Genomic DNA, 26,022 nt, shown 5'->3' with positions numbered 1-26,022 from the left:
GATGAGGATCACACAAGCCATGAGCAATCCACTAGAGTATCTTTTGGCTCTCTGCCGGGGACCGGTCAACAACCCCACACAATCACCATGATCAGAGCCGGAGACAAGAACCTTTCTCCACTTGACAATCCTCGTTGTTCCAAGCCGTCTAGGTGGCGGCAACCACCAAGAGTAACAAGCGAATCCCGTAGCGAAACACGAACACCAAGTGCCTCTAGATGCAATCACTCAAGCAATGCACTTGGATTCTCTCCTAATTTCACAAAGATGATGAATCAATGATAGAGATGAGTGAGAGGACTTTGGCTAAGCTCACAAGATTGCTATGTCAATGCAAATGGCCAAGAGAGTGAGCTTGAGCCACCCATGGGGCTTAAATAGAGAGCCCCCACAAATAGAGTCATTGGGCTCCTCACTGCAGCCTGTCATGCACTGACCGGAATGCGCCAATCAAAACAATCGGACGCACCTAGCCAGTGTCCAGCCAGCAATGGCTGCCACAGCCGCCCCTTGGTTCAATCTCGTTCGTTTGATTTCAACGGCTAGTCTCGCCCGAGCGGTTAAGTTGTGATCAGACGTGCTGATCAATGACCAGGCACACCCGACACCATGTCTGTTCACCTGCTCCACTACAGCCAACACACCATGACCGGACGCGCTACTGTCCGCACATTCCTGGTGTCCAATCAAATCCAAAGAGGCAAAACCGTGACCTGATGCAGTCTGGTCAAACGTGACCTGACGCGCCTAGCGTCCGGTCCTCTCTGAGTCAGCCCACCAACACCATGTCACCATACATCATCGTCGATCGGATGCACCACAGGTGAGTCCATTCACATTTTACCTCGGCGTCCGGTCAAGCACCAGAGAGAAGTCATGCACGCCACCAAGTTTTATAATTGACCGGACGCTAACACCCCGAGTCCGGTCACAATGTCACCTGCGTCCGATCACTGATTTTTAGTGAAAATCACCTCCTTCACTTCACCAACTTCTCCACTCTTGCTTAAATAGTGCCAACCAAGTGTATCACCTTAGTGCACTGTGTGTTAGCATATTTTCTCAAACATTTTCAAGGGTGTTAGCACTCCACTAGATCCTAATGCATATGCAATGAGTTAGAGCATCTAGTGTCACTTTGATAATCGCATTTTGATATGAGTTTCACACCTCTTAATAATATGGCTATCAATCCTAAATGTGATCACACTCGCTAAGTGTCTCGATCACCAAACAAAAAAACGCTCCTATGGATATCACCTTTGCCTTAAGCTTTTTATTTTTCTCTTTCTTCTTTTCCAAGCCGAGCACTTGACCATCATGGTCACCACACCATCATCATGATCTTCACCATTGCTCAACCACTTGGAATAGTACTACCTATCTCATGATCACTTAGATAAACTAGATTAGCACTTAGGGTTTCATCAATTCACCAAAACTAAACTAGAGCTTTCAGTGTCTCAAGGCACCGATTAGATATCAGGCCACGCGGCCCATAATACACCAGCCAGCGAAGGCCCAAATGACCGAGGCCTAGCTCAACTAGGCGAACCAGGCCGGATGCTAAGGCCGATGTTAGCCATGACCCCTTCCTCCTGCCTTAGCCGCACGATGCTCAAAAGGCTCACGACCTCTCCCCCGTCATGACTCTCGGAGGGAACAGGGAGAGGACGGGCGCAACCAAGCGTGCCACCACCATGCGTATAGTGCCGCCATGATCGGCACAGTGGCACCATGTCACACCATGCCGCCATGTGGCCATAAAGACCATGATGACAACCATGCCCAGACGTGTACCTCAAGATAGCGTAGCTTGCAAGCCAAGTTAGCTAGGCCCTCCCTCAATCTCACAACCATTCGGTCAGAAAACCTACTACTTTGCAAATGCCCTGGCCCCAAACTCTATATAAGGGTAGCCAGGGCACCATCTCTAGACAACATTCTCATCCTCTATCATTTTACTCATTCTCGATTGTAGTAGGGCTCCTGGAGGTTCTCTTCTTCCTCTTCAACCATTCTTGCACCCCCCATTGTAAGAACTTCAGAGCATTCAAGCGAGGAACACGCACTCGATCATCTTTGAGATTGGACATAGGGCTCTGGCTTAAACCAGTATAAATCCTCGTGTCTTTTGGATGCTACCATCGTCTTTCTAGAGTAGCGCGGCAATCGTATAAGTTTACTAATCCGGTTTACAAAACACCGACAAGTGTTCATTTCACGATATGGATAAACCGCATCCTTTATTTTCCATGATGTATTTTATGATTTTCTTTCTTCATTGATGTTTTAATATAAGACTACTTCAAACTATTAAATTTTACTTTTGTGGGGGTCATAGTGGAGCTATGTTGCTATAGCGCTTTTGTTTGGTCCCTCCTAAAATTTTTCCTAGATCCACCACTGACTCCAATGATTTGGGTAATCAGACTAAACAATGTATCTTATACAATACAAACTGACATCCTAATCTTGGTCAAAGCCATAGTAGATGGACACTAAATTGTAGGAGGTAGATGGCACACTCACCAGGGTGTGAGGGAGGCACGACAGAGAGAGGCAGGGAGAAGCAGAGGGGGTAGGGTCTACCTAGCATGCCGAGGTTGCCGGGGCTACAGCGGCGGGGGTAGAAGCGTAGGGCGGTGCGGTGGAGGAGTGGGCCTTTTTCTTTCCTCTCTTAGTAGCAGTGTGGCCGTGTGGGGGATATGGATGTGATGGGGATGTCCTAGAAGCTTCCTAGGAGATGGTGTTTTGTTGGGCGTTGATGGTAGACCATAGGGCCATGAAAAGCAGACGTGTGGCATGTTGTGGGAACAAAAAAATGAAGTATAGGAATAAGGGCAACTAGAAACACCGGCACGGCTTTGCCGTGGCCTCCACAAAGGACCAACCTATTTGTCAGTATAAGTTGAACTTATTGATAAATTATGATTATTGGGTTCGATATTGTATAGACTGGACATATATTATACTCCCTGAAAGCTCTAGTTTGGTTTTGATGAATTGATAAAACCCTAGGTGCTAACCCATTGCTCTAAGTGATCATGAGATAAGGTAGCACATTCCAAGTGGTGGAGCAAAGGATGATGATCATGATGATGGTGATGGCCAAGGAGATAATCAAGTGCTTGAACTTGAAAAAGAAGAAAGAGAAAAATAAACTGGGCTCAAGGAAAAGGTGATATCCATAGGGCCATTTTATTTTGGTGATCAAGACACTTAAAGAGTGTGATCACATTTATGATAGATGATCATACTATTAAGAGGGGAGCTCTTATCGGACAACTCGATCATCTAGTGCCACTAGGTGTTGGAATACTTGCACGTGCATTTTAGGCCTAGTGCACAATTGGTGAGAAGTTATTAACCTTTGGAAAATGATTGTGAAAATGCTAACACACTTGCATGTGATGGTGAAACACTTGGGTGTTGGCACATTTGCAAAGGAATCAAAGGAGGTGAAAAGGGGGATGAGGTGCTGCCTCTGGTGGCACCGCCACCCCCTGTCTGGTGCACCGCCACCCCAGTGGCGGTGACCACTTGGGTGTGGTTGAGGAGTTGAAGTTGGCACTGGCATCGCCAGTGGCGGTGTACACCGCCATGTGTTAGATAGTGCACCGGCGGGGTGTGTCCGATGGCACCTCCACTTTTCACCCGAGAGCAAGGGAAGAGGGTTTGGTCACCGCCTAGGCACCGCTGTGCCTAGGGCGGTGCACCGCCCTGGCACCGCTGTGCCTAGGGCGGTGCACCGCCCTATTTTTCCAGAGAGGAGGGTTTTTGGTGGTGTGGTCGGAGTGGCACCGCCATGCCATGTCCGGTGCCACCGCCACCCTGTCTAGTGCCCCAACGGCTAGTGAAACTAGCCGTTAGTGACCGTTGGAGAGGGCACCACCACCCCCTGTCTGGTGGCGCACCACCGTGTCCGGTGCCCCCACAGAAGCTGCTCCAAAGGGGTAACGACTCTATTTGCTTGTGGGCTTATAAATAGAGCTTGTGGCCAGCCTTTGCCACTCCCTTGGCACCTCTAACACTTGCATACACCCTTTGGGAGCTGAGAAAATGTAATGCCCCAACCTAGGAAGACGGCTAAGGCCCACTCTACACGTTGAATGAACCACACCTGCTAATTAACTCTCTTGCGCGTTCATCCTCGCTTCGTGCAAAAGGATCGATCCGGAGTTAACAGCCTCCTAGGTCTAGGCTTTTAACTTGGTTCAGCTCTACTTTAGTTTCTAGTATGGTACTAACTTGGTTCAGCTAAGGCCCACTCTCCTTCAGTTGGGCCGGAATGAATTCGGGGCTACTGTAGCTACGAAAAACACTGTAGCGATGGAAGTTAGTACCATACTGGAAATTGAAGGAGAGCTAAACCAAGTTAAAAGCCTGGACCTGGGAGGCTGTTAACTCCGGATCGATCCTTTTACGCAAAGCGAGGACAAAATCGCAAGAGAGTTAATTAGCAAGTGTGGTTCTTTCAATGTGTAGAGTGGGCCTTAACCGTCTTCCCGGGTCGCGGCGTTATAACAAACACAATCCACTCACTTACAAACTTGATTTTATCATTTGAGTGAGATTGGTGAGCCTTTAGTGCATTGCTTAGTGGTCTAGCATCTTGTAGCACTTCTTCCCGGGTCGGGGCATTACAGCAAACACAATTCACTCGCTTACACATTTGATTTCATCATTTGAGTGAGATTGGTGAGCCTCTAGTGCATTGCTTAGTGGTCTAGCATCTTGTGGCACTAGTTGAGCAAATTGGTCTGGTGGAGAACTTCTTACTCTTGGTGTTTGCCGACACCTAGACAGTCCGGTGATTGATGGATCGTTGAGCGGCTATTGGTGATTGTTGTCGGCTTCGATCGTTGAGCTTGTGAGGGGTTATTGTGCCTTTCTCGTGGGAGATCACGAAAGACAACTATAGTGGATTGCGCGTGGCTTGTGGATTCTCATCTTGTGTTGTTTGTGCGGCACCCAGTTGCGGGTTAGACGTGTGATGCCTATTAGCGCGTGAACCTATAAGTGAGTGAATCGCCACAACGGGGACTAACTTACCAACAAGCAAGTGAACCTCGGAGGAAAAATCGTTGTGTCATCATTGTCTCCTTGGTATTATTTAGCATTCATTGATTGATCACTTACCACGGCGGTATATCTCATCTACCTCTCTCTTGCATTACTTTGTGTACTTACCTTGTGTAGAGCTTGTAGTAGTTGTAACTAGTTGAGTAGCTTAGTTTCTTAGTTGCTTTTAGTTTCTAGCTGGCTCAACTAGTGTAGAGAGCAGTGACATAGCCTTTGAGTGCTTAGTGATCACAGGTAGTGCCATAGCCTTTAAGTGCTTAGTGATTACAATTACTAGAATTGGTGGTAGGTGGCTTGCATTTTTAGTAGGCTAGCGCAACATTCGCTTTGTCTTATATTTATCTAACCACTTGGCTAGTGTTGTTGTAGAATTTTTAATAGGCTATTCACCTTTTCTCTAGCCATTAGGACCTTTCATTTTCTCCGTTTCAAATTATAAGACGTTTTGATTTTTCTACATTTATATCTTTTGTTATGCACTTAGATGTATATTATGTCTAGATATATAGTAAATACTACGAATCTATAAATACTAAAATATCTTATAATTTAGGAGAAAGCAGATGATATAAGGTTGTGGTACCGAAACATGAGATATTGAGATGTTTGAGTGCAATTTACACGTAGGCGCCTAGCTCTACGCGTTGCTCCAGTAGGTCGTGCAGGCGTCGTCCACCTGCATACACGCAACAGCACCAGAGCACGATGCGATAGGACCGCCCTTCCCCTGCTGCCGCTCGTGTAGTCGTGCTGGATTCTGCGTGCCACTCGTCGGCCGGACAGTCGGCAGTCAGCGCGGCAGATAGCTACAGTAGTGCAACCGTCCTGGCAATCAATTGTTTAAAGAATGTAAATCTTACTTTTCGACGTAAGATTAACGTAGATGTGAAATTACGCATTTATCTCTACTTTATCATTCTAGAAAACAAAAAATAATGGTTACGTTCCGAAAGGTTCTTCTCATGGATGAATAAAATATGATAGTTTTTAGACATGTAATGGTATTTTTAATAGGTGAGTCCTATTAAAAAAGTTGATTTTAAGTCTATATTTACATTCTTTTTTAGACAATTTTTTTTAAACTGGAAGATCTCTCCATTACGAAATAACCGATGCCAAATCTTTGGCAACCAGCACCTGTGTACAAGAAGGGATACTATCCCTGACAGACACCAAGTTTGGACTTAAATCAGCCCCAAGGGCAGCTAGTCCATGAGCTACCATATTACAAGATCGTGGATGATGAGCAACACTCCTAGAAACAAAATTACAAGCAAGTAAATCTTTCAGCTCCCATAGCAAACCGCTTGCTGAACTTCTATCCATCACATTAGACATCAGAGCCTTGACAATAACAGCAGCGTCAGTTTCCAGTATGATTTTCTGAATGCCCAGTTCAATAGCCCTTTGAGTTGCTTGCAAACAGGCTATGATTTCAGCATGAGTAGACTCCAAAACCTTTTTCTATCCGGCCATATCCTGAGCTCAACACACTGCCTTCATAATCCCGAAGCACAAAGCCCCAGCCTCCACTACGATTTATTTGCCTGAAAGCGCCATCACAACTCAGCTTCACTACTCCAATTGGTGGCTTGCTCCAAACTGCTCTAGGTGAACCATTTGCAGGTTCAGGAACATGCTTCTTATACAGTGCAGAGAACTCATCCACATATGAACCGATCAGCTGTGCCATTTGCAGACTACCTCTGGGTGTTTCTCCTTCACGGATGCCACATCTTTCTGACCACCACAAATACAGCAAGGTTATCACCCTGCTCTGCACATCCTCTTTCAGTTTCAGTATTTCCTCCACCACTTGTTGTGCTGAGTTCAGTGCAGCCAGTTTGATTCTGGTATGCTCCAGCTGCAGCTCCCTCCACACCCAACGGACATGCTTGCACTTAAAGAAAAGGTGGCCACCATCTTCATCCAGTCGCTCACACAAAACACAACGCATGTCAAGCTTCATACCTCGACGCTTCAAATTGACGCGGAGAGCCAAGCTGTTATGCTTCATACCTCGACGCTTCAAATTGACGCGGAGAGCCAAGCTGTTATGCCCAAGTCGCCAAAGAAAATGCAACATTTTTTGTGGACATTTGACTTTCCACAAACGGCTCCAACATCGATCGGCACTAAACCCTCCAGGATTACATTCTTTTTGGACGGCGGGAGTACAAATTGTCATATCAGGCGAAACGTGATACAATCCTCTCCGAGTCCCGACTGTGGTAATAGGTGAACAGCAGAAAGAAATTGATTGACAGAAAAGAGGTCAAGGGTTTTGTTACATGAAAAAAGCTGAACTGTAGAAAAACTACTTTAAAAACTGTAAACGATTTGGTTCAAACAAAGACTCAAACTTGTCCTCATCAAACAATTATAAAACACCTCAAAAACACACGCCTAAAGCAAGGTTCAACGACCAAAGTGCTGCGAAATTACACTAACGTGAAAACAACTTCTGATTCCCCTTGTATGGTTCGGGTTCTGATTTTTACATCACAATCACTTTCCAAAAGATGAACCAAACAGAGCCCAAAAACACAGTAAAGGCTGTTTATTAACATATCACAAGAAACCACGGTATATGTTTTAGAATATCATCAGCACCACATATACATAAAATGAACAACGTATTCAGATTGTAATGTAATACTATGATTCACTGACAGGCACACTGAACTGTTTCCAGATGGAGCAACCGTGACCAGCAATCACGATGTTCGGCCATCGGAGTTCTCCAGGCACAATCAGGTTTACAAGGTTGCAGACAGAAAATCGGTTCAGCTGACACTTTCCAAGTTTCCATACTATACACATACTGTGCGGGTCTGTGAAATGACAGTACTGCTCAACTTATCGACCATTCATCAGCTTGTCAAGCACCACATTCAGGTCCACATTCTGCCCATTTTCTGTCAGCCTCCGCACGGTTGCTCTCACCTGCTCTCTTGAGAATCCCATTGTGGCAACCTTCTCCACTACATCGTCAAGTGGCACTCTATTGCCTGAAGAACCGCTGGTGCTGGAGGAGCTGATTGGCACTGCTTGTGGTAGTATTTGAGCCGTGGGGAGCCTGCCACTGCCATAGCTGCCACTTCCCCCGGAGGATTGAGCAAACGGTGAAGACGGCTTCATTCCAACATTGCCGCGGTGGGAAGGAGATCCAGTGTAACCATATGATTCAGAGAAACCACTTCCACCCTGTGGCCCGTAACCACCAGAACCGTAGGATGATGGCGGCCCAGGGTTAGCCCGGCCTGCAGGAGGTTCATACATGCTAGGGTTTTGCTGTCCATAGTAAGGAGGAGCAGGTGCACTAGACGGTTGCATATAAGGTGAAGGAGGGCGTGCATTAGGTGGATAGCTCTGAGGCGGTGCATAAGGCATAGTTTCCTCTGGTTGCTGGGGTGCAGGGGGCACATGGGGAGTTGGAGGGTTAACATTTGCAGGCTGAGGTGGCTGTGAATATTGAGGGAACTGGGATGGGGATTGGTACTGCTGAGGTGCAGGAGGGGCCTGAGGCTGTGGAACTGGCGGAGCTTGATACTGCTGAGGTGCAGGAGGGGCCTGAGGCTGTGGAACTGGCGGAGCTTGATACTGCTGGTGCATGGTTTCAGTCGGCTGAGAAGATGGAGCATAGTAAACATCCCTTGGTAAAGCCGGAACTGAGGGAACCGGTGCAACAGAAGGCACAGATGGTACCTGTGAATGTTGTAAATGACTTGGAAACTGTGACGGTGGTTGGCTTTGGAGCGTTGGGGGTGGAGGTGGTGCATTTGGAGCAGGAAGGGCAGGAAGCGCAGGTGGTTGTGAAGGGGTTAGGACTTGCTGTGGCTGAATGGCTGCTTGTGGAGGAGCCACCGGCTGCTGCTGTGAACTAGCCTGTCCAGACCCACTATTTTCTGATGACTGGGCATCAGTTTTGGTTGTCTGGAGCTTCGCAAGCTGGAGCTGTGTCTCGACAATTTCCTGCTTGTCTCGCAAAATCTGCACACCTGCTTGGACCTGCAAGTAATAAAGTGCTTAGTTTGCTGCATTTTTCTTTTACAACAACCATATATTCATAGGACTAATATACAGGATAATATATCCCATGAGTGTCCTTAACGAAGCAACAATACTTAAACAAGTAAGAAGAAAAGCAAAGGTACAGAAGGTTCGGATGTTAATGACATCTAACACGAGGATGCAACCTAATCATCTTATTTGTGTATGATTGGATCCATCTTCTAAGCTAAGCCTCTAAAATCCAAACAAATAAATATGCAGTTATGTACTGAGAGAGGGAAACCAGTAAAAATAATTAATTTGCATCTAACAAGTCAACTTCAAAAAAATTGAACTTAACTCTAATAAGTACAGCATGAAAAATCTGTTGAACAACAATGACCAACAGTGAGTGAGCACATCCAGGTCTATGTACTATAAAAAATGAACAAGAGACAGAAGAGCATGTACCAAAGTAGCAAATCAAACATACATGGACTATCTTGCTTAATCCTATGTGCTGCTACAATCAATAGATGATGATATAACATTTTGCAGCAATAAACATGAAACGTTGTAAATCCCCCATTTGGATGGAAAACATTATCTATAAAATATGGTATGAATAAAAACAGTAACATGAAACAGGTCTATAAAATGTGTAGTCACTCAAAAGTGCATAAATGTTTGCTATTGCATTACAGAATCTTTTCCAGTACATATAGAGCAAAGACTAGCAGGCTAAGGAAGGAAGAGTCACAGGTAGCCTACCTCCCTAAGCATGTTCTCAACGTGCCTGAGTTTTCCATCAGTGCTACCATTATAGTTACCAATTGTTAACTTCAACTCATCAACAGAGTTTTCTAGTTGGTGCGTTCTACCCTCCATCTGTGAAAGCCTTGAGCTTACACCTTCCAGTGCATGCAAAAGGTTATCAGAGTACTTCTTCATGGTTCGATCAATATCTGCGATAGTAACTGTAGGGAAGTTACTCCTGTCTTCCTCATGACTAACTTTCTTCAGCACATGTGGCTCCAATATACCAGAACTCTATCCAGCATAAGAAAGATTGTAAGTATATAATAAAGGAGAGGTTATTGATGTCATGACTTTAAAGTTTTGAACCATCAATGATGAACAGTTAACTTGGTCTTTCAAAGAAACACAGTGCACGCACATGCTTCAATTATATAAATAGATATGACTTTACAAGCCAAAAAAAACTGGAACGGATGCCTGTTTTGCACATATCAATAGATAGCTGATACTAGGTAAAGTTAAATCACAGTAATAACTAATTAAGCATTACACAATGCAATCGAACTTGGCTGATAAAGGGTGAAGAGTATAGATAACTATGTAATTGAACTTGGCTGAAAAAGAGTGGAGAGTATAGGTAACTTGTTAGATGGAAGAAATGGGGAACCATGTACAGCTCGGGTGTGCTTAGTTTAAATAGGGAACAGTAGGTGAAGCTATCCAGCTGTCCATGTACAATATCTTATAACAGTCTATCAACAAAAATATGTGTAGTTTCTGGCAGAAACAAACTATGAACACAATTTGACAGCACTGATTTACTAGCGACATTGTGACAATCAATATAACAACATTTAAATTCCCATATGTGTTCGTAGACCCTTTATCTAACAGACTAACAATGAGACGTTAGTGTGTATCACAAGATAATCATTCAAACTATACTTCACATGAGTCTTTGGTGTGGGCTGCATGCGATTAAGTTTATCAGTTGACTATGTTCACTCAATTGAAACCGGCTACAAAAAATGGTCGGTCTTTTCTGCTCATCCATCCCATTTCGATTACGAAAACACATTAACATATGGAGTACACAACCAGTAAGTAATTGCAATTTGCAAATCTCAACAGTGATTACGAGTTAAAAGTTCTCTAACCAAACTACTCGCCTGATGAAGTGATGACCTATACAGGGATAAAAAGTTCGGAACCTGCGTTCGACTCAGCAAATAGCCACAGAGCACTACGAGATCGGGACTCGGGAGATCTAGCGGGAGTACCACCACCGACCAGAAAAGCGGGGGTCATACCATGAGGTTATATGAGGCGGCGGCTGAAGCTGAGGGTGCCTTGGAGTCGAGCGACCCCCACGAGGCCTGGGGCGCGGGGGCGGCGGCGGCGCCGCCGGTGCGGATGGGCTGGAAGTCGTAGCTGGGTAGCATGTCGTCTGCCGTCCCGTTGACGCTGCTGCTGCTACGCCGGCGACGGGGGCGGTCCTCGCTGTCCTCCTGGGGGATCGGGATCATCAGATCGCTGAGATCCACACCCCCACCGCCCCCGGCGCCGCCGCCGAAGGGGGAGGCGGAGGCGGCGAGGCCGAGGATCTGCTTGTCCATGAACTGCGACGCGTTCATCTCCTCGCCGCGTCGGTTGGTGGAGAGCTGGGTGCGGAGGGAGCTGGAGATGGTGGTGAGGTGAGAAGGGGAAGGGAAGCGGAAGAAGAATCCGGATGGGACAAGGAGGCGAGGAGAGAAGGGACGGAATGGCGAGTCGGTTCGCTTTGCTCCGGGCCTCCAGCTCTGCAATCCGCGTGTTACTTGGGCCTAATTTGGGCAGACACCTGGGCTGGATCTGGACTCCTGTTTGCTACTATAGGTAATGGAGGGAATGTTCTCGCTTCTCCTTTTGGCTCGCAGAATTTTGACTGAAACTGGCTGAAAAATACTCTTCTGGCTGAATTGTTGTGAGAAAAAAATACTGTTCCGACTAAAAAAAAAAACCGAACAAGCCGAATATGGGATAAGCCGAACGAGGCCAATTACAAGATTGGCTCACACGAGAGTATACTTTCACCATTAAATGGTGAAGAACAAATCATATTATAAAAGAAGTTTAATGTTATCGACCATTCCTAAGATAGAAGCCCATCCATGGGAAGCGAAAAAAAATTACATAGCTGTGTAGCCTAACCAATATCAACGTTAGAGCATATCCAAAAGACTCAATATCCTTCATAAATGCTAGGAATATAAATTTTGGTAAAAAATTACTCTCTAACCGTTTTTCTAAATGGTCATTCAAATATAGTCATCTTCTATTTTGGATTTTTCGCTAGCCAAATATAGAAGACGAAAATGGCTCTATAGAGTGTGCATGAGATATAGAAAAACTGTTGGAGCGTGAAAAGATATATAAAGCTTATGCAAATGACTCTCCAAATGATGATTTAAAGAGTGAGATTTAGAAAGGCTCTTAGAGATGCTCTTAGAGTAACGAAACATGCGTGTACTGTACTGTCCATCCATAGAGTGATCAGAGAATTTGATTTTTGCATCATGAATCATTTTGGAGAATTTCCACTCTGGAGTATTTACATCTGTAGCATTGAGCCTTGGAAAAATAAATAACCATAAGGATTGATGGAACCTCAGTATGTTCATTGACGTTATTTCAATGGGAAAAAGTCCAAGTCGAGCAGCATGATCATATTTTTAGCGTGAATGACGTGGCTGCCTGAATCAGCTTGTCTATATGACAGAGAGATTGACATGCTATTTAGATAAACTCTAAATTCAGCGTTTCTGGATGCAAATTATTTGAAATATATGGTGGATATTTGAAATATGCAAATTACTTCATGTTTTTGTTTGCCTACCAATTTGCGCTAATTTTGAGACTTGGATTTTCGTCTGAAGTTTGCTTTTTAAAAAGGAAATCAGCCTTTGCCATTGTTGCTACTTCGAGCTAGGAACCAGACTTCTCATCAAAAAAAGCTAGGAACCAGACCCGGCTATTCAGGAAATTCCTCAGCTTGTCAACGTATCTGCACTTCTGCGGAACAGCAGATTTTTTTATTCTGCATAATACGCATTCACGGGCACTATCTTCTACAGTGTATTCATGCAGTGCTCAATTCAGAAGTAATCAGAAAATTAGAAGAAAGCACTCATTAATTCACATCATAAGAATTCTTACAAAAGAAAGAGCAAACAAACAAAATTAAACTGTTAGAGCTGTAAAACTTGGTGCGCTCTAAACATTTGATTATTGCGGCCTAAGCAGGGCAATGGTGCGGGAGCAGAGTCATGCGCCCGTCCGGCTCAGTAGACGTACTCGACGCAACACAGCTTCGAGGACGACCCCGACCAAGGCACGTCGACGGTGACCATGCCGTCCCTGTACGCGAACTCGGCTTCCTCGCCGTTCACCTTGCAGAGCCTGGGCCTCGCCGACGAGTACGCCACCAGCTCACCGGCGCCCTTCACGGACACCTCTGCCGTGACGCCGCCCGCGTCTTTCCTGGCCTCGAACGCCTGAACGGCGCCGGCGGTGTTGAGCATGTTGGCGAGGCCGATGGGCGCGAACTTGATGGCCCGCTCGGGCGAGATGACGCGCACGGGGGCGACGACGAGGAGCTCGTAGGTGAAGGGCTGGAGCGTGAGGTCGACGCCCTCGTCGGGGCGCAGCAGCTGCAGTGTCCTAGCCTCGACCATGTACACGGCGAACTGGGAGACGCCCTTGACGCTGACGCCGGGCCCCGCCTTGCCGCTCTTCCACTCGACGTCGGCCGGCGAGGCGCGCGCGGCCAGGGGCACCGAGAACTCCGAGAAGCACTTGTTCCGCCGCGCCTCGGGGCTCCACCCGCCGCCCTGGCAGTTGAAGGCGCCGACGACGCCCGCGAAGCGGTTCACGTTCCAGATCTTGAGCACGGTCCGGCCGTCGTGGAGCGGGTCGGCGAAGAGGCAGTCGCGCGTGGGCAGCGCGTAGCCCTCGCACCGGAGGACGGTGCCGTCGGGGAGCGCCAGGCGGCGGAGCAGCGCGAAGTCATGCTGCCCCACCGAGTCGCTGACGTAGATGGGCCCGCCGGAGACGGCGCGGGAGGAGGCGTGGAAGGCGGCGCAGGGGTGCGTGGACTGGAACATGTCCCAGTCCGGGTGGATGAAGTTGCCCATCCACAGCGAGTTGTAGGCGCAGTGCACCATGTGGCACCCCTGCAGCCAGAAGGTGCCGTTGGGGTCGCCGGAGGGGTCCGTGCACCAGAAGTCGTCGCCCACGCGGCCCAGCGCCACCGCCTCCGTGCCCAGCAGCATGAAGTCGTTGCAGTGCTCCATGCTCGCGATCACGCCGTTGCCGCCGAAGTGCCGACGCACCGACGCCGTCAGGCCGGCGAAGTAGGCCTTGGCCAGCTCAACGCGGCCGCCGTACTCCTCGCACAGCATCTCCAGCAACTGCACCAACAAGCACGCACATACAACCATCGTTAGGAAACTGGCAATCTGTCACCTGTCAAATAGATACTGGATTCCTGGATGAAAAGGATTATACTAATTACTGATGGCGTCCGAAGCTGTCTACTGTCAATTGGATTAACACGCGGATAAGGTTTCAATTTCATGCACAATTAATTAATTAGCGATAAGAAACTGTCTAATGTCATTGGTTACAATTTCATGCACAGTTAATTAGTAATCAGAAACTGTTACGTTTTTTTCTCTTTTCTATCATCTAATAAAACTGCAGCAAACATTGTAAAAAAAAGAAACTGTCTGCTGTCAATTTGGTTTCAATTTCATGCACAATTAATTAGTAATGAAACGATTGCATGAAAACGAAATAAGCAAGCCTCTCTATCACGTCCCTTTCAGAAATTATTAGCCCGCGATGCCGTAACACAACCACCACAAATGTTGCTGGGGGTATATACTCCGTACGATACAAGAGAAAAATTGCATTTCTGGAATATTCCACTGTAATAAGTGTCCCAAAATGTTCAGAAAAAAGACTGTACTGAGAGTTTGTTGCGAGTTGCCTAGCGGGTGACTAACAAGGTAGGAAGACCAAACTATCGCAGCAATCAAACACAAGCTTAAGATTTACTGTGACCTTAAGGGCTCTTTTGGAACCAGGGGAGCAAAACCCAGGATAGAAAACCCCGCTAAGAACTAAAATAATAATTAGAATGATATCCACCCAGGAAAAAGTCCCCGATACTGAAGAGATTGGAGTTTTCAGGTTAGGCCTAAGACAACCTGTGATAATCTTAGGCTATAAAATCCATGACATGCCCTAATTCAATCTAGTAGTGGCCTAAATAGAGTCAAATAGCTCACGAACTAGCAATTCAACAGCATAAACCAATTATTACAGAACTCTATAGTACAGGATGTTCCAGAACTCATATGGACTGTGGACAGGAGCGCAGGGCCCACGAAGTAAGACAAACACCATGTTTGCTTGTTGGTTTCAACCAGCCTAAATCAGGCAACTAATAGTATTTTCCTCTCACATAAAACCAGCACCAGCCAGCCCAAACCAGCCCAGAAATCAAACAGCAAACAGGTCGAAAGTGAGACCTAGTAGAATTATCCCGAAGAGTTTTTCGGCCTGTTCGTTAGATGGTTTCTGTGCTGGTTTGGGTTGGCTGGTGCTGGTTTTATGTGAGAGAAAAAACACTGTTGAAGCGAACAGGGTGTTTCTTTAAAAAAAATAGTACCAGTACTTTAGTGTTTGCGTGTCCCACTCGTTGGATCCTGGCCTGCGGCCTGCCGGGCCGGGCGCATCCAGAGACCTCTCGGATGCACCCAGTCACGTGCACCGATTAAATTAAATGGAAACCGAAAAAAAACTACTTCGAAGAAAAGGAAGGTTTCCCTGCGTAATCTTCTGCTAATAATCTAGTAGTTAGCAACGATTAACAAAAAAGAACAGGCGAAGAAGACTTACGTGAATGACGTCGACCTTGACGCCGTCGATGCCGGAGGCCTGGAGGTGGGAGTGCAAGCCCTCGTAGAGCTCGTGCGCGCGCTTGGGGTCGACGAGCCCGACGCCGTTGTTGACGATCTTGTCGACGGCGAGGTCCTCCATGGTGCGCTGAAGTCCCGGGGAGAGCTTGGGCGCCACCACCTTGGCCGGCGGCAGTCCGGACGCGCCAGGGCGGAGGCCGCCCCAGTACCCGCACAGCGCGTGCCATACGTACACCTGCTCCACGGTCGGGAACGCCACCTTCATCTCCCGCACGAACGCACCCATCCCGCCCTGCTTGTACTCCCGGAATTTGTGGTTCTCCTGGAACTTGATGAGGCGGCACGGCATCTGCTCGCCGGCGGAGGTGCGGTTCATGCCTTCCTCGCCGCTGGCCGGGTCGTCCTCGTCGTGGCAGATGGACTGCCAGCCGTCGTCGATGAGCACCAGCCCCGGCGGGCACCCGCCGTCGGACAGGCGGCGCACGCCCTCCCACACCCCTTCCGGGTGCACCTTGAGGTAGAAGGCGTCCCACGTGCACCACCCGAACTTGTCCACGATCGGCGGCGGCGTCTTCTCGTCCATGGTCCGGAACGTGCCCAGGTGCGCGCGGACCACCCTGACGGCGTCCGCGACGAGCTCGAACGGGTCGTCGCCGGCGTGCAGGTACAGCGCGCTCCGGAACGCGGCGCCGCGCACGGACGAGGACCCGCTCTCCACGCAAAGGTCCACGTAGTCCTCCGCCTTCCCGGCCTCGAGGCAGGCCCGGAACGAGCCCTCGATGATGGGGAGCAGCAGCACGTAGGGACGGCCGCCGCCGCCGGCGGCGGCGGCGGCGGAGCGGTCGAGCACCATCATCTGCGTCTCGTTCTCCACGTCCCTGCCGTTGTCGCCGACCCAGTGGGTCGTCCACCACACCTTGAAGCGGAAGATGCTCATGAACCGGAGGTCACGGAGCCTGCCGACGGGGACCACGTGCCGACTCTTGGCCGCCGCCGCGTCGAAGCCGAGGAAGCTGCCGTCGCCGGCCGCCGCGGGAGCGTCCGCGGTGGGCACGAGCGTCGACGCCGGGGTGAGCCGGATGTTGGCCGGCACGTCCAGCAGGAACGGGTGGCCGTCCACGGCCAGGTCCTTGCCCTTGAGCGTGAACCGTGACGGCTTCAGGCCCTCCACCGGGGCCACCTCGTCGCCGCCGAGGAGGCCAGCAGGCGTCGTCTTGCTGAGGTTGGGAGCCATGACGATGGCACTCGCTCTGCCCTTGGCTTGTTGGCGATCTAGGCTGCTCTAGAGAATTGCGTTGGTTTAGTGTTTGGTTTGCCTGTTCGAGCGAACAGACCTTTGCTGCTTCGCGGAAACCTTGGCGGCCTATTGGCACTCATTTTATAGAGGTTTCGTGTGGGGATGGAACCGGTCGTTATGCTGTCCGCCCTTCGCTTGCGGGTGATGTGTTTGGTATAGGAAAAATCTTAAAAGAAATGGCTTATATGTTTAATATGTTTTATCATTATGTTGTTATGAAAGGTTGATCTATTTAGTATATTAAATAGAAAAAATATGGGAAGAAAATATAACAGGGCTTTTTCATTATAATGTTGTAAACCAACATAGAGGTTGGCTGTCATTATATGATGCCTATTCTAACCAGCAAATCAATGATATGTTAGTGGAAAGAAGTCTTTGATGGAGTTGAGCTCAGGCAACCAACACATTTAGATTTAAAGCACAACATTGGCTAGAATTATAGTATAGGTGGAAAGAGCAAAAACTACAACACAAGTACGTCTTTCTCTGAGAACCATGATCACGTGGTATGGTCATAACAGCTGCTGGCCTTTTGTCAATAAGGTTTAGTGTGCTTGTTGTTGTTTTCTCTCTTGAGTTGTACTTTGAGTTTTTTATCGCCTAATTGGTACTCGTTCATCCTATTGATTGCTGCCTATGCAGAAGCAGGAGAATCGTAGCTCACAAAACCTGCATCCAGGTTATATGTGTCGATTAGCAAAGTTAGCAGGCTGTGCGCCGAAAGATAGAGAGGGTGGGAGATTTTACCAAAGCATTTGCTGACGCCCGTTGCTTTATCTACAAACACCTTAGCACTTAGTACTCTACCAAAACTCTGAAAGGCACTAGAAAGCTCTGTCACCATAGTCTTGTGGGATATGATAAATAAATAGATTGGCTCTAGGAGGACCTGTAACATGATAATTAGATAATTAGGTTATATAGTTTTTAAAACACAATATGGTATCGGTAGATAGGCAGATTAATTGATTGTATAATGGGTTATGGTCCTTAAGGATTTTGATAGCACAACTATTATAATAAGAGCTACCAATCATTTTTGTCCTACGTATTGATGTACATTTTTGTGAAACAAAGGGTCGTGCGCATCATGCTATAAAATGTACATTTTTGCTAGGGAACTTAACGTTGAGACTTGAGAGACAAAAAGTACATGCTAATGACCACATGAACTCTCTAGCGAATAGTCTTTCTCCCTTTGCATAGAATCGAGTATCGAATGTGGCTAACCTTCAACCTGCCCACCAGCATTGCTGCTGGGACTAGAAGAAATGGCGGAATTGGCATTCGAATTTGGAACTTTAATCGAAATTGAATTGTGAGAATTGCCAAAAGGACGATTGTTCATGGGACCACCAGGATATGATCCAGGATACTGCATACCAGGGATAGCAGGATAAGGGTTGCCTAACTACATTGCATTAAATGACTTTTGAACTGAACTGGGAGATAGTTCAGGATTGACTCCTCTTATTGAGTTCCCTTGATTAAGAGGTTGAACCATATTCTGGAAGGGGCCTTGATTCTGCAGAGATAGAGGGTACTACATAAGCCCGTATGTTCCTGGTGGCTGCATAGGAAATAAAACACACTACATTAATTTTGATGTTGATCATCACTTACGGCAAAGATTTCGGTGTTTGGAGTTTCCACATATAACATGTATTATTTAAGAATCAATATAATATAATGTCAAGGGAGTAAAGCTAAGAGTTTCGAAAAATTGAATGGAATAGATCTTTTCCGTTTACAACATATGTTTACCAAAGAACAAGCAGGAAGGAATTCAAATACTGCAGATGATATGTTATGAATGAGAAGAACAGAAGTTAATAAATCATATGTTTTGAACAAGGATTGGTGGAGAGAATTTGTGAAGGAAAAAAACCTTGAAAGCAGAATACCATTAGAAGAGTGCTGCCCTTGGTATAACTACTGAGCATTTTCTATGATATGGCTGTAAAATGTAAAGAAGGCTAAAAGAACAGCAGAAGACACCTGATAGCCAAATCCATTGTATTGAGGCATATATCCCATCTGTAAACCTCCAAATACCGAAGACTGCTGCATTGGACTTGCATTGGGCATATTAGATAGCTGTAACTGAGCTTTTTGTGCTTTCCGAGCCTGCCTTTCCTTTTCTGTATCGGCCCATTTGAAAACCAACGACACACTAGACCCCTACAAAATATATTAGAGCTTGTTGGAAGATGAAAAAAAACATGGTTTCCTAAAGAAATCCAGAAAATTCATAGTGTCAAATGGGCTATCTGAAAATGCAAAAAAGAGCTTTACTTCATAATTTATGCCCAAATTGAATAATAACAATATAATAATTAAACAGCCACAAAATTCAGGCTTTGCCGCATCCCCAGATATTCATGGCACCATATGGAAGTTAGATTTAAGTCAGGTAGGATTCTCGCCCAAAAAATGACACAGCAGCAGATATAACCTGAATCTCAACTGTAATTAGTAAGAAAGGACAAGGACTATTTACAAATATGAAATGAAAGAACTGCCCATACCCTTCTTTGAATAACCAGGTGCTGATAGAATGATGCGGTTAGCTGCACGTTAAGGGGGAAAATTCAATTTGAGGTAGCCAGCATTATTTAGATAAAGAAATTCTTTAGCTAGCATCATTGGCAACTGCTTGACTTATGTCAGTGTTGTAATTTCTGATGTTTAGCCCATAAGTAACTAATAGTTTCTAAAAGAATAGTTGACCATTTGAACCCCACACAAAAGAATAAAAGAAAGTATATCCATCCACCTCATTGTTCATTGCATATTTCGATGTGATTATAATTGAGTTCTTTAAATTACAAATGAGATCAAGCAGCAACTTGTAAAGCTCATACGTTATTGTGTGTAAACTAAGACTCAAAGCGCATACAATACGCCAATAAAAAGCGAAACATTATATTTTCTTATGCATCGATGATGTTCTTAGATAAATCATGAACATGAGTATATAGCTACTTTGCAAATTACATATAGTAACCCATGCACAAAAAATTCCTCACTCCATCAGAGGCAGCAAATAGTTTATACTCTTGTTAAAAGATCATAGCAGTTGCAAACTAATAAGCTATCTAAAGCTTTCTTATTGAAAAATATGTACAATTATAAAGCAAACCTATGTACTTCTGGCAAGTTCCAGGGAGAAAATGAATGAAGGGCTGAGCGGGCTAGTTGAGCCAACACCATAACTGATTGCACAATTCCAGTTCTCCAGTTCTGTAAATGGCGTAGGATGTTTGCTGCCACCTATTGCAGAATAGACAGGATAGAGAATAAGGGTTAGCAGCAAAAACAGAAGGCTCAAAACATATAAAAATAATAAACATCCACATGTATTATCTGCTAGCAGGGAAGGCAGAAAACATTCAACAAAATATTAAAACTTAGCAACAACGATGACAACAAAACCTTTTAATCCCAAGCATATTAGGGTAACCTATGTAAATATTGGGAGATCTAATAGAAATAGTAATTATAGAGAACTTCAAAGCCTGATACATCTTTGCAGTTGCAGTAGTGACAACTTGCTTTGGACTAAAAGGCTTTGTTATTTTGGTTGTTGCAGTTCAATGCTAGAAGACAGCTACAGCTTACAAACAACAGTACACCCACAACATGCAAGTATAGTAGCTTCAATGGTGAATAAGACAAAGAAATGCAAAACAATGAATTGATGTTTTAAGAGTCATATTATCATATATCCATCTAAAGAATAGAACTCTGGACCATTTAGCCTGGTAACACTCACTAAGTGGCTTGTATTGTACTCCTACAGTTAAGCTCCCTTTTCTCCCAACCAACCATGCACCCAAAGGTACCTCACCAGATACTGCAAAGAAAAGAATGAGCATAACATGTTAGACCTGAACATAACCACATAAGAATATTATTAAGGAACAATCCAATACATTAAATAGATTCAAAACTATGGAGGTGCATCTACTTGTTATATCAACCTTAATCAAAATTCAATAAACAACAACAAAGGCACTTAATCCTGAGCAAGTCAGGGTAGCAAGCCACCAACAGAAAGATAGAAAAGAAAAGAGGTGTTTTAGCAGTAGATAGATGTATACAAGGAATTGGCACAAATGATGCCCCAACAGATAAATTCTCTGAACCATATCTTACACCCACGACCCCATAATCTTCTGAACGCACCCTGCAAAAAAGACAAACATAGCTCCCTCATTGTGATCATTTCTAATTATATTAACAAAATAAAATATTATTAACACTAGACCAGGGAAAATAATCTTCAACAACCAACATTAAAGCTTCTAGAAAGCTATCTAACAACACTTTGCATTATTTGGAAACAGAAACAAGATATATGGCCTACCTGTACCCCATTAGCAAAGGTAGTGTTCCGAAGGCACCAAAACGATACTTAGGATCATAGGCACATGACCTAAAGCTGCAACCAGCTGCAAGAAAAGGAGATTGGCAAATTGTTATTCATGTGTTTTTCATACATAAAATGCTGACTAACATTATTATAGTCCATCGAGCCAGAAAGTGCATATAGATTTGAAGTTGACACAAGAAGGTCCACAAAGGTATGGGGGTCATCCAGATCTCTAAGAAAAAGTGAAGTGTTTTTGTTAGTATAACAAAGGTGGGACTAATATGAAGAGTTTATAAGCTATGAATATCCACCCCTGCCAGCGAAATAGAGCATTCCCTTTTACTTCTGTTCCACTATTATTATCAGCAGCAGCAGACACCTAGTGACATTAAGGTAGGCAAAAGCTTTTCGTGAAGTAATAAAATATTTAAATATGGATGAATTAGAACAAAATCTCTTAATATTCCAGTTGCAGCAGCTATAACCATTCTACAAAACTGCTAGCAAATCAATGGCTTTATGGACATGAGATTGCACTAAAGGCACCATTTCAAAATCTGGCACAAGGTTGTCTGTAATATCAACAAATATATATGTGAAAACCTCAGTTTGTGGCACTATACAACATCCAGGCAAGACTATGTTATCATAGTTGAAACACAAGCATAGGGAACATCAACAGAGTGTCCTTGCCAAAACAGATGCCAATAGGTCACTAGATGTTCTAATAAAGATGCCATGCTAATGACAACTAGAGATATGAAGTGATAGTTCTTTGGAATTCTTTCTTTCAAAGATAAATGAAAAGGACAGAAAATGATAGCAGCATTAACAAATAAAAAAATGACAATAGGGTTCAGTTGGTGCACTTAACACCAATTACATCCTAAACAGACAGGTACCATGATATTGAAAGGGTAAAGAAAGTGAAGACAATAGCAGAAATGATAGGTAATGTTTGACAGGATATAGTAGCAATCAAATCAACGTGAGGATCTTCCAGCGGCTTCACACATGATCCTTGAGGTCATATTCCTAGCTTGATCGAAATAGTCCTCAAACAGATTGCGCAGCGAGAGCTTCCCAAACATTAGTTCATGCGTTGGCACCGCCATCCTGCATGTTCAAGACTAACACTGCTTTAAGTAAAGCACAATAAAGGGCCCAGGCTGACATAAGTGCAACCCCAAGTGTAATGCGGCAATGTCTCATCCATCCAGGAAGACTAAAACTAACCTTAACTGTAAAGGTGCATAGGAAAATGCATCTGCTAGAGATACGCGTGCTCCAAGGATAAAAGCAAGCTACCAAAATTGAGACGCACAAGTGCACAACCTTACAACTAACTGATGTTAACGATCTGACGCATTTCACCAATCCACTGTTCTATTTCACACCATGCGAGCAATCAAGCGTGATTGCTTGGAAGCATGATTAATCACGACCATTCAGTCGTTTAAGTGGAGCAGTTATGCAGAGCGTAGGTCTACGACTGAATCACCAGCCGAGATTTGTGCAGAGTGAGGCTACCAACCAATTGGCTTCCCTGCCTTAACACAAAGCAGAGGGTTCAGAACGGAGGGGAGAGAGGAAGTGACGAACCTGGTGCGCGCGGCGATGGGAGGGTAATCGAAGAGCGGCGGCACCGACACCATCGACGGCGGCGGCTCCGCCTTGCTGAAGAATATCCCCATCTCGCTCGCCCTCGGCTCACCGATCTACAGCAGTTCTGCGGCGCCTCCTCCTCCCTTGAACTCCACAGCAGCTGCCTCTTTTGCGGCGGCGGCGAAACACCAATGCGAGGTACCTGCAAGCATAAGAGTGCAAGCCTCCAGTATGACGAGCACGGTCGTCACCATCATCGTAGCGTGGTCCCTCGTGCCGCCCCCGACGGCCACCGCAGCGGCAGTCCCAAAGCCGCATGTCCTCCGTCCAGGGCCCCGCTCCGAGGAAGGAGGGGGTCGGCGACGCAACCGAGCCGCATGACCACGCCAGGGGCTGTGGCTCGTGCGGCACGCAGCAGCGAGCAGGCACCCACAGTGACGGCCCGGGGGTGAGTGCGGCCAACCAAGGCGACGGCACGGCGCAAAGCAGTGGCGCGCGGTGGCAACCTCGGCCACCCACAGGCGTATCTAGAGCAAGCGCGAGAGAGCGATGCGCGCAGCGGGGGAAGGGAGGCGGCTGCGCCCATCGTGGGGGCCTGGCCACGCTGGTGAGCCGGAGGCCAACCGATGTGGCCGCAGATCTGGAGGGAGGGAGAGGGAGAGGGAGAGGGAGAGGAAAAGGGCAACCAGCTATCCCGTGAAGCAAGCAAGCGTCAGCAGTTTTGCATGCATGCAAGCAAGGCTCCAGCGACATGCGAGGATGCGTGCCGACCACCATGCACCGATCATGCATGTGGAGAATTCATCGCCCTCTATTACGCGCCACCGTCGATTTGCGTGTCGCGTACTTCATTTAATAGGTGTAGTTGCTTCATCTATCTTATCTGAGTCGTGGAATTTCTATCTAACGCACTAAATAAAAAGAACGTAGGTGGACATCCTGAGAGACCGCCGATTCGACGTGCCTTCGTATCTTTAATTATGCTTCTATGGAATGGTTTGTTCGGGCGCATATAAGGAAACAAAATTTTCACCGACCGAATTGCGTGTGGCGAAGCTTCGGCCGCTAATTAATCCGCGCATTTTTTTTTATCGCGCTATTGTTTGCTAAACCTCTGTGTCCGTGTGCACGTGGCCTTGCTCAATATATCTTCTTTCTTGTAAAATCTGTGTCATCAATAGAAGATAGCGTTGCCATGGCATGCGATGGCCAGAGATTTTGTTTCCATTCCTCTTGATCAACGCCCACGGTAAATGGCAGCTAAGTATCCGCTTTGAGATTTTGTTGTGTAAATTTGGCGAGATTTACATATCACTAAATCCTCTAAGTTTGGATATTAGCTAGTAATGCTGCTCCATATATGTGGATATACTAGTAATAGGTGCACGATTTTGTCTCCTAGATAAAGAAAAGGCGATACTAGTGTTGGAATGAAATTTTGTTGTTTTGCGCTGCAAGGGGCAAAGAGTAGATGTGTCCCTTAATAACCATGGCCTTATTTAGATGCCATCCAAATTCCAAGTTTTTTCACTTTCTCTCCATCACATCAATTTTTAGCCGCTTGCATGGAGTATTAAATATAGGTAAAAAAAATAATTAATTACACAGTTTAGTTGGAAATCACGAGATGAATCTTTTGAGCCTAGTTGGTTCACGATTGAACAATATTTGTCAAATAAGACGAAAGTAATACTATTTATTGGGTTCATTTTTTTTGCGATCTAAACGAGGCCCATAAAAGGAAACGTTCGCACTTCCAAAATCTTTTTTTTATTTCTTTCTTCGAATGGGGATTTTCGGTTTTTCACAACAGGCAGCAGCAGCCAGAGACGGGCCGGGCCCATTGGTGCCCAAGCTCGGGCTTCAAGAAAGAAATTGTGAGTGCTCGACAGCCGAGCCGGTCCCATGCGATGCGACACGTGGTGGATCCAGAGGCGCAGCGTCGCAGGCCTCGTGTCGTCTTCATTGCGCTAAAATCACGTCAACCTGTGGCGCCCGATGGACACGGTAACCGGGTGCGTTAAATACGAAAGTGTTCATCGCCGGCTGTCACATAGGCGGCTAAAATCACGTCAACCTGTGGCGCCCGATGGACACGGTAACCGGGTGCGTTAAATACGAAAGTGTTCATCGCCGGCTGTCACATAGGCGAAAGTGTTGGAATATTAATAATAAAATAAATTATATAATTTTTTTGATCTATGAGATAAATTTATTAAATCTAATTAATTTATTATTAGCATGTGTGTTATTGTAACACCACGCCATTAAATTATAGACTAATTAAATTTAAAAAATTCGTCTTATAAATTAGTTACGATTTACATAATTATTTTTTAATCTATATTTAATATTATTCCATAAAGTGTTTAGAGGGGAAACAAACGATAGAATCGGGAAAAAAAATATTAGAACGTGGACCACCAGATCCGCCACAATTCTGGACGGTTCCGCGTCTACAGGCCGTGGGCCAGGCGTGTCCAACAAAGGCACGGTATTTTCTTTCCCCTTTATAAAATTTTCTATATATACTTTCTATCTATAAAAGATAATAAAGTTTAAATTTTAAAATACGTATATACAGATCTTATATTAAGACAGAGAAAGTAATCTTGCAGGTAGTGTGTTTGTTGTCTAAAAGACTGTAAAAATATACCTTCCTGTTGTCATCACATAGTGACCAAGTACTAGAGTACTCCGCCATAAAAAAAAAGAACGCAGCTATGAGATTTGTGCAAGTTAAATTAACTTAACTTTGATCAAGTTATAGCGAATATTGTTAATATTTATGTCTTCAACATAATTTACTATGAAAAATATATTTTATAGTTAATTTAATAGTACTCATTTTATATCATAAATTTTAGTATATTTTTTATATAATTTTGGTTAAACTTTAAATCATTTGACTCATCGAAAGTGATAATTAAATTTTTTGAGCG

General features: G+C 45.4%; 2 protein-coding genes and 1 pseudogene across 2 annotated transcripts; all 3 read right to left on the bottom strand.

Moving 5' to 3' along the window:
• Positions 1-7,619: 7,619 nt before the first annotated feature.
• On the bottom strand, positions 7,620-11,738 carry LOC136449517 (proline-rich receptor-like protein kinase PERK9). Its single transcript, XM_066449557.1, has 3 exons — positions 11,148-11,738; positions 9,850-10,128; positions 7,620-9,096 (listed from the first exon to the last, which is right to left on the bottom strand). Exons 1-3 carry the CDS (start codon positions 11,469-11,471, stop codon positions 7,945-7,947), a joined length of 1,755 nt encoding a protein of 584 aa, XP_066305654.1. The 5' UTR covers positions 11,472-11,738; the 3' UTR covers positions 7,620-7,944.
• A 1,251-nt stretch (positions 11,739-12,989) lies between these two features.
• On the bottom strand, positions 12,990-17,150 carry LOC136449516 (galactinol--sucrose galactosyltransferase). Its single transcript, XM_066449556.1, has 2 exons — positions 15,781-17,150; positions 12,990-14,285 (listed from the first exon to the last, which is right to left on the bottom strand). The coding sequence occupies exons 1-2, from the start codon at positions 17,032-17,034 to the stop codon at positions 13,158-13,160; spliced, it is 2,382 nt and encodes a 793-aa protein (XP_066305653.1). The 5' UTR covers positions 17,035-17,150; the 3' UTR covers positions 12,990-13,157.
• A 392-nt stretch (positions 17,151-17,542) lies between these two features.
• On the bottom strand, positions 17,543-23,299 carry LOC136451537 (uncharacterized; annotated as a pseudogene).
• Positions 23,300-26,022: the final 2,723 nt, after the last annotated feature.

This window comes from Miscanthus floridulus, chromosome 5 (genome assembly GCF_019320115.1).
Source record: "Miscanthus floridulus cultivar M001 chromosome 5, ASM1932011v1, whole genome shotgun sequence".
Classification (NCBI taxonomy): Eukaryota; Viridiplantae; Streptophyta; class Magnoliopsida; order Poales; family Poaceae; genus Miscanthus; species Miscanthus floridulus.
The sequence above is the reverse complement of the archived record's forward strand: the minus strand, read 5'-3'. Positions and strand labels throughout refer to the sequence as shown.

What these genes read in the sequence shown, in the direction of transcription:
- LOC136449517 (XM_066449557.1), bottom strand. Translation starts at nt 11,471, where the DNA reads ATGAACGCGTCGCAGTTCATGGACAAGCAGATCCTCGGCCTCGCCGCC. An exon ending in CCGCCTCATATAACCTCATG is followed by an intron (nt 10,129 to 11,147) that starts GTATGACCCCCG and finishes TATGCTGGATAG; the next exon opens with AGTTCTGGTATATTGGAGCC. An exon ending in TTGAGAACATGCTTAGGGAG is followed by an intron (nt 9,097 to 9,849) that starts GTAGGCTACCTG and finishes TATTACTTGCAG; the next exon opens with GTCCAAGCAGGTGTGCAGAT.
- LOC136449516 (XM_066449556.1), bottom strand. Translation starts at nt 17,034, where the DNA reads ATGGCTCCCAACCTCAGCAAGACGACGCCTGCTGGCCTCCTCGGCGGC. An exon ending in TCAAGGTCGACGTCATTCAC is followed by an intron (nt 14,286 to 15,780) that starts GTAAGTCTTCTT and finishes TTGTTGGTGCAG; the next exon opens with TTGCTGGAGATGCTGTGCGA.